The sequence below is a fragment of the Stylophora pistillata genome, chromosome 5, assembly GCF_964205215.1.
Source record: "Stylophora pistillata chromosome 5, jaStyPist1.2, whole genome shotgun sequence".
NCBI lineage: Eukaryota > Metazoa > Cnidaria > Anthozoa > Scleractinia > Pocilloporidae > Stylophora > Stylophora pistillata.
In genome coordinates, this window is record NC_142523.1 from 37,852,595 (window position 1) to 37,861,536 (window position 8,942).

The 8,942-nt window shown below is 38.6% G+C and overlaps 1 protein-coding gene across 1 annotated transcript in view; it reads left to right on the top strand.

Annotated features, from left to right (window-relative positions):
• Positions 1-8,942, top strand: part of LOC111340959 (uncharacterized) — a 45,235-nt gene that overhangs the window by 23,389 nt on the left and 12,904 nt on the right. The window contains exons 33-44 of the mRNA XM_088759897.1: positions 66-248; positions 522-773; positions 919-1,113; positions 1,583-1,774; positions 4,089-4,337; positions 4,731-4,907; positions 5,484-5,669; positions 5,825-6,007; positions 6,278-6,529; positions 6,675-6,869; positions 7,078-7,263; positions 7,362-7,553. Coding sequence (XP_088616023.1) covers positions 66-248; positions 522-773; positions 919-1,113; positions 1,583-1,774; positions 4,089-4,337; positions 4,731-4,907; positions 5,484-5,669; positions 5,825-6,007; positions 6,278-6,529; positions 6,675-6,869; positions 7,078-7,263; positions 7,362-7,553 — 2,442 coding nt within the window. The remainder of the gene's footprint in view (positions 1-65; positions 249-521; positions 774-918; positions 1,114-1,582; positions 1,775-4,088; positions 4,338-4,730; positions 4,908-5,483; positions 5,670-5,824; positions 6,008-6,277; positions 6,530-6,674; positions 6,870-7,077; positions 7,264-7,361; positions 7,554-8,942) is intronic.

Genomic DNA, 8,942 nt, shown 5'->3' on the forward strand with positions numbered 1-8,942 from the left:
TGAATTAATTTAAGTTATATTATTACTGACTTCTAATTTTTTTAACTTTCGTCCTATTTGAACAGTCATAGCATGTCCAAATTTGACCGTCCCACCGAAAGGGATACTGCTGAACTCTCCTTGCGGCAACACGTATGGTTCAATTTGTGTATTTGGCTGTGAAAGTGGTTATGGGAGCCCTGGCGGAAATATCACAAGGACATGCCTAAGGAGCAGTATGTGGAGTGGAGATAACATCAACTGTACGGGTAATGACCCATAAAAAATTAATGGTTCTCTTATGAGAAACGACTGGCAGACAAATAAAAAAGCAAATAAAAGTAAACCGAAAAGACATCTCCATCATAACTGTGTAATTCCTTCAGCAAAGGGTTTCCAAGCGTCCACAATAAGCAGTGACCATACAACGGGCTAACATGTCCGTACCTCCATCATGTCTCCTTTTCAATTCCTTCTCTTTCCCCTTTTTTGATCATCTGTTTGTATTTTTTCTTTTTTCAACGTTTTACATAATGTGCAAGATATTCTTCCTCCAACATTTGATGCCCCGTGCCCAGCAAGTCCTTTGATAGCGTATGCAGAGCGTGAAAAGTTCTCCGCTGAGGTGAATTGGACGGTACCAACTGCCATTGACAACTCAGGACTCAAACCAGTAATAAACTCTAATTATCATCCACCAAGGATATTTCGCCAAGGAACTTACATAATTACATATTCTGCAGAAGACCAAGCAGGAAACAAAGCCACTTGCAGCTTCACGATAAAAGTAATAGGTAAAGTTTAATTTAGACAATTCGTTTCCCTTCGTGTCGTCAACGTGTTAAATGTGGACTTTACAACTAACTGGGCAGGAATTGTTGTCAGGAGGAACTACATTTCATTTTGTAATCCATCATTTTTATTGCTGTTGTTTTTCAGTCATCAATTGCACATTGCTGGTGGCAGACCCAGGCAGTCCCTTGCGCATGAGTAGTTGTGGTAATCATTATGGAGCGCGTTGTGAATTTTCTTGTGCCAATGGTTATCGTTTGAATGGTTCGTCAGATGTTACATGTGTTACCCCAGATGACAGACCTCCTGCCATCTGGGACAACCCGATACCTACCTGTCAAAGTAGGTGGCCTCTGACAAGATATTTCAGCTATTACGCATCGATTATGCAGTATGATGTTCCGTAAGGAACATCACCTGCTCTCACATCTAAATTTTTTTTTCATTGAAATTGCAAGTCAGAAGCTGGCTTGCCCGAGAAGTTGTTCGAGAAAACAGTGATGTATTAGGAAATACTCGCAACTAATTCAGATTAACATGTTTTTATATCATCAAGGTATTACATGTCCTACTCTTCCTCTACCCACAAACGGAGGTCAGAGGGGCTGCGAGGACACAGTGTCCGAACTTTATGACACACTCTGCAGTTTTTACTGTAACGATGGCTACAGTCTGGCGTGATCGTCTGTTAGGCGATGTTTAGAGAATGGGACATGGAGTGGAGAAACATTTCCTTACTGTGAAATTTTACGCATTTATTAGCAACATAGTGGTTTGCTGTATCGTTTTGTCTCATTTTTTGCTTGCATAGTTATTAGGTGTGGTCCTCTTGTTCCCCCAACCGATGTTTCAATTTCTCCATTGTCTTGCTCATCAATAAGTAACTATGGCCAGACCTGCCGCTTAACTTGCTCTCGACCGGGATACTCTCCAAATGGGACCTTATCGAGAACTTGTGGTAGAGATGGACAGTGGACAGGCTTAAACGACACACGTTGCCTGGGTAAGTTGCTGAGTTCCCTGGGTAAGGCATAATCGATTTTTTTCTTATTCATTAGATAGTTTATCTTTCATGCACTGCTTAAGCAACAAGTTTGGATAAAAATTAAGGGTTTCACTCACTTCATTTAATATCGCCGAAAAAAACTTCGTCCCAAATATTACATATTTGAATGCAAAACTTGACTACATTAGGTATTTTCACTTAAAAATAGCTTATTGCTGCAAAGATATGGTGTCAACTTTCTAATTTTCCTTATCGAAAAATATGCACGATTAATGCATATTTAAAAAAAACAACCGTTGAAAGAGTGTTTGGTAAACTACACAAAACTTCAGGGTGGCGCACGACATCTCTTATGTTCCTTTCTCCCCTTCCCTTTCTCCTTCTCCCATCGCACTCATCTTTGCACCAGGGTACACCAGTCTGAGACGATATAATCCCCCATTTTGCGACTTTTTATTCCAAACGCATTAACTCTTTTTCAATAAATCTACAACACACACACACACACACATAAATGTTTTACAACTATTCCAGGAGCGCGTAGCGCCGAGTTGGCCTTCATCATCTCATATCCAACAAGCGCGAGTGGAATAACTGTTTTATCAAAAACGCCCCCAATATATTAGAAAAATCTTACCAAATCTTATTTTTTTTAGCTCACTTTTAATCTTAATCTGACGGGTACGCTTACCACAATTGTAGATTATGGTATATTGGATAATATACCATAATGGTTAAGCCAATAAAAATTCTTGAACTGCGTACGTTATCCAATGATCTACGTTTTAATCCATATGTTTAAAAAAAACTACCGTTCAAAGGGATTTGGGTAAATTACAAAAACGTTTGGGTGGTGCACGACATTTCTTATGTTAATTCCTCCCTTTTGCCCCTCCCATTCATCTTGGTACCAGGGTTCACCAGTGATGTTGATGAAGGTTAACTATCACAACTGACGAAGGTCTCGGACCGAAACGTTTTTCACTAAACTTTTTAGTTTTTTTTATTGACGATATGTCTTCCTTCGCTCGAAGTTTTCCATCCTCGTGTTCCACATTACTTCTTATATATATATCAATTGAAGTGGCGTTTACCGTCAATTCCAGAAAAGTATATATGTATATATATAACAAGTTAAAAGACTTAGAGCCAACAGTGACGCCGCGCCAGAATGATCCAAAAGGATTCACAGTCCAAACATCTATAAATGGTGGAAGAAGTAGTGTGGCACACGAGGACGGACAACTTCGAGCGAAGGAAGACATATACTCAATAAAAAGTCTAAAAAGTTTAATAAAAAAAGTTTCGGTCCAAGACCTTTATCAGTTGTAATACAAGGACTTAAAATTTCCTTAAATAGATTTATATCAGGCCTGATGACACATATAAACAAGCACATTAATTACTACGCGAAAAATTATCACTATAAAAAAGAAATGGAAAAATTGTCGAATCCACTGAAAATGTAAGGAACCAGCCTTGATTTGAAAGGCGAGAATTTTATTAAAATTCCCAGTTAACGCTGAGACTGGAACCTTTGATGCCCGCCCAATTTGAAAAAACTCTCCGCATTAATTATAGTTTATTCTTTTTTTGGAGTGAAATTCCTGACGATTATTCAAGCCGAAGGGTGCCAGAGAAAACAGCTGTACGCTCCAATATGCTTTTTTGGTAATTAGAAGTCTCTCGATGTTCCCTGAATAGTTTACTGTTGCCTGCACTTGATCAATGCATTGGAATGAGAAATCGCTTAAATCATGTGGTGTTTTGTTAAAATGTACCGCTACATCACAGGTCTTTCTCTTAGTGACCATAGCAGACACACACACACACAAACACACACACATATATATATATATATAACTGTCTGCAGTTATATATATATATATATATATATATATATATATATATATATATATATATAACTGCAGACAGTACTCTTTCGGCCTTCTGGTCCTCATCTATATATATATATATATATATATATATATATAGATGAGGACCAGAAGGGTGAGGACCAGAAGGGTCCTTAGTTGTGATTTGAGCACTCTCGCATGGCAACGTGTCTGCACTTGGTCCCACAAGTGTAGCGCCCAGGCAATGGTTTATTCCAGAGCTTGGCCCAGTGTCTGCACTGCACTGATGAGACCCGCATAGGTCGAAACAGTGTGCACTGTCTGCAGTTATCTATATATATATATATATATATATATATATATATGTGTGTGTGTGTGTGTGTGTGTATGTGTGTGTGTGGGTGTGTGTTTGTGTGTGTGTATTCCAACCTATCCATTGTTTTCCTATTTTGCAGATACAACCCCTCCCTCTTTCAATAATACTTGTCCAAAGAACATGATGGTCTATACTCCTGAATGCTCATCCATTGCTCTAGTGGGGTGGACTGAACCAATTGCTGATGATAATTCTGGTCACATAATTGCTACCTTTCCTTCCATTCGACCATCAGCTCAATTGAGCATTGGTCTTTATCATATAATGTATTCAGCTTCAGACGCCGAAGGAAACAGAGCTAACTGCACCTTTGTGGTGCAAGTTACAAGTATGTCATAGCAATGTAAAGAAAATTGAGTTTTCCATTAGAAAAATTGTGTTTTATAAATGAACCTGTAGTGTTAGCTGTTACTCGTTACGAGGATCTAAATAGAGTAATGGGTTAAGCATGTTTCTAAAATAAGACTTGCACTACGCAAATTTTCATCTCTTCATAGATTTCGACAAATGTTTGTACATTTGCTTATATTTGTAGCAGATAGTTTTCATTGTTATAGCTTTTTTGTTATACTTATCTTCTGAACTATTCTAAGAAAAATTATTTCCAAGTAGATTCATAGTCTCTTTTTTGATATTAAAAAAGGTTAATACTAGGGTACATCACCCATTATAAAACTTCGATTTTCGTCAATTTAAGTTAGAAAACGCTTTATCTTCACAGGGAAATATTGCATCAAACTGCAGCCACCATCACATGGAAATGTAAGCCTTTCCTGTGGCTTCTCGTTTGGTTCCCAGGCTAATTTTACTTGTGACAGGGGATATCAATTATTCGGATCTGGTGAGCGCTTTTGCAAAAAAGACGGCTCCTGGTCAGGACACATCACTACATGTAACGGTAAGAATACCTGTCTGTTATTTTTTAAGTCATCCTCTCGATTTCTAATTCTTTAGTTTTCCTCCCAGTGCAGGTATCCGACACCTTCATAGGAATTGAAATTGGCTCCGCAATTTAAACAGTCAGGCATTTGGGAATTATACGAAAAACCATTACTAACCAACATTACCCTTTCGTTTGGCTGGGAGTCAACTTGAAAACACACATCATGAAAAAGGAGATTTACGCAAAATTAAAGTTGCGTAAATCTAGGTAAAGTTCGTTAAGTAACTTTACGCTGGTTTTAGAATGTTCGCAAAGACGCCTAAAGGTAGATTTACGTAATCGGACGTAAAGTTCTCAAATTGAGATTCTGTCATTCTAATAATGTTAGGTAGCATCTGAGGAATACAAGCTATAAGTGTGTCTCGATAGCACAGTTCCTCAGTATATCACAGTTGTTTCTTTTCTTTGCCGTTAGCCTACTCCTGGTTCTCTTCCTCATATTGCTTGCACTTCTGTACAGAGTTACTTGTAATCATAATTTCTGTTGTTATTTAAATGAGCACGATATGAATAAATTGTTACGTTTTTTAGCCATTACGTGCTCTGCTCTGCCAGAACCCTCCAATGGCTCTCGGCTGGGTTGTGCAGGGACAACAATTGAATACTTCAATACAGTCTGTTCCTTTTTTTGCCATCCCGGTTACGACTCAATCGGCTCTGCTTCAAGAAAATGTCTTGAAAACGGGACCTGGAGTGGCCAGAACTTCTTTTGCCAAGGTGCAAATATTTTATTCACTATTCAAATTTCTACCTACGACTATGAAAATCATTATAAGGATTTTCCATGTTTTGAAAAATGAACTATTTTGAATTAATTTAAGTTTTATTATTGCTGACCTCTAATTTTTTTAACTTTCGTCCTTTTTGAACAGTCATAACATGTCCAAATTTGATCGTCCCACCGAAAGGGATACTGCTGAACTCTCCTTGCGGCAACACGTATGGTTCAATTTGTGTATTTGGCTGTGAAAGTGGCTATGGAAGCCCTGGCGGAAATATCACAAGGACATGCCTAGGGAGCAGTATGTGGAGTGGAGATAACATCAACTGTACGGGTAACGACACATAGCAAGTTAAGGGTCCTCTTATGAGAAACGACTGACACACAAATAAAGAAGCAAAAATAAAGTCAACGAACGAAACGTCTACATCATAAGTGTGTAAATCCTTCAGCAAAGGGTTTCCAAGCGTCCACAATAAGCAGTAACCATACAGCGGGCTAACATGTCCTTACCTCCATTATGTCTCCTTTTCAATTCCTTCTCTTTCTCTCTTTTGATTATTTCTTTGTTTGTTTTTTTTAAACGTTTTATATAATGTGCCAGATATTCTTCCTCCAACATTTGATGTCCCGTGCCCAGCAAGTCCTTTGATATCATATGCAGAGCGAGGAAAGTTCTCCGCTAAGGTGAATTGGACATTACCAACTGCCATTGACAACTCAGGACTCAAACCAGTTATAAACTCTAATTACCATCCACCAAGGATATTTCGCCAAGGAACTTACATAATTACATATTCTGCAGTAGACCAAGCAGGAAACAAAGCCACTTGCAGCTTCACGATAAAAGTAATAGGTAAAGCTTAATTTAGGCAAATCATTTCACTTGGTGTCGTCAACGTGTTAAATGTGGACTTTAGAACTAACTGAGCAGGAATTGTTTTCAGGAGGGACTACTTTTCATTTTGTAATCCATCATTTTTGTTGCTATTGTTTTTCAGTCATCAATTGCACATTGCTGGTGGCAGACCCAGGCAGTCCCTTGCGCATGAGTAGTTGTGGTAATCATTATGGAGCGCGTTGTGAATTTTCTTGTGCCAGTGGTTTTCGTTTGAATGGTTCGTCAGATGTTATATGTGTCACCCCGAATGACAGACCTCCCGCCGTCTGGGACAACCCGATACCTACCTGTCAAAGTAGGTGGCCTCTGACAAGATATTTCAGTTATTACACATCGATTATGCAGTATGATGTTCCGTAAGGAACATCACCTGCTCTCACATCTAAAAATTTTTCTCATTGCTAGTCAGAAGGTGGCTTATCCGAGAAGTTGTTCGAGAAAAAAGTTATGTATTAGGAAATACTCGCAACTAATTTAAAATATCATGTTTTTATATCAACAAGGCATTACATGTCCTTCTCTTCCTATACCCACAAACGGAGGTAAGAGGGGCTGCGAGGACACAGTGTCCGAACTTTATGACACACTCTGCAGTTTTTACTGTAACGATGGCTACAGTCTGGTGGGATCGTCTGTCAGGCGTTGTCTAGAGAATGGGACATGGAGTGGAGAAACGTCTTTATGTCTGAGTAAGAAACAAAATAATTTCTTTACTGTGAAATTTTACGCATTTATTAACAACACAGTGGTTTGCGGTAACGTTTTGTCTCACTTTTTGCTTGCATAGTTATCAGGTGTAGTCCTCTTGTTCCTCCAACCGATATTTCAATTTCTCCATCGTCTTGCTCATCAATAAGTAACTATGGCCAGATCTGCCGCTTAACTTGCTCTCGACCGGGATACTCTCCAAATGGGACCTTATCGAGAACTTGTGGTAGCGATGGACAATGGACAGGCTTAAACGACACACGTTGCACGGGTAAGTTGCTGAGTCCCCTAGGTAAAGCATATTCGATTTTTTTCTTATTCATTAGATAGTTTATCTTTCATGCACTGCTTAAGCAACAAGTTTGGATAAAAATTAAGGGTTTCACTCACTTCATTTAATATCTCTGAAAAACATTCGTTCTAAAGAATGGACTTTTCATATCTCCCATCGAGCACATTTTGCCGAGTCACTATGTTTACATATTTGAATGCAAAACTTGACTACATTAGATATTTTCACTTAAAAATAGCTGCAAAGATATTATCTCATCTTTCTACTTTTCCCTATCGAAAAACATGGACGATTTATGCATATTTAAAGAAGCTAAAGAGCTAAGCTATTTAAAGAGTTTTGGGTAAACTAGAAAAAACCTCTGGGTGGCGCACGACATCTCTTATGTTCCTTTCTCCCCCTCCCCTTCTCCTTCTCCCCTCGCATTCATGTTGGTACCAGGGTACACCAGTCTGAACCGATATAATCCCCCAATTTGCGACGTTTCATTCCAAACTGATTATCTTTTTTTCAATATATCTACAGCACACACACACACACACATAAATGTTTTACAAGTATTCCACGAGCACGCGTTATGAGATTATAGATAGCTTTAATCATCTCATATCCAACAAGCGCGAGTGGAATAATTGTTTTATCAAAAGCGCCCCCAATATATTAGGAAAATCTTACCAAATCTTAATTTTTTTAGCTCACTTGTAATCTTAACCTGACGCGTACGGTTACCTCAGTTGTAGGTTATGGTATATTGGATAATATACCATAATGGCTAAGCCAATAAAAAGTCTTGAACAGCGTACGTTATCCAATGATCTACGTTTTAATCCATATGTTAAAAAAACTACCGTTTAAAGGGATTTGGGTAAATTAGAAAAAATCTTTGGGTCGCGCACGACATCTCTAATGTTCATTCCTCCTTTTCGTCCCTCCCACTCATCTTGGTACCAGGGTTCACCAGTAATGATGACAAAGGTTGATTATCACAACTGACGAAGGTCTCGGACCAAAACGTTTTTTATTAATCTGTTTAGATTTTTTAATTGACGAGATGTCTTTCTTCGCTCGAAGTTGTCCGTCCTCTTGTGCAACATTACTTCTTATATATATATATATATATATTTAGGACGGGTTTCATATGGGGTTCTAGGCTTCCCCTACCCGGTCATCTTGAAAAGTTTATATAGATATATATATTTAGGACGGGTTTCATATGGGGTTCTAGGCTTCCCCTACCCGGTCATCTTGAAAAGTTTAATTTCCTGGGAGACCACGTCTCCGATCACGTAAATCACATCTTTGATTGCCGTGTTGCCAGCATGGTTGTCCTGATAGTGTAGTGGTCATGACACCTGACTAGTAACAGGG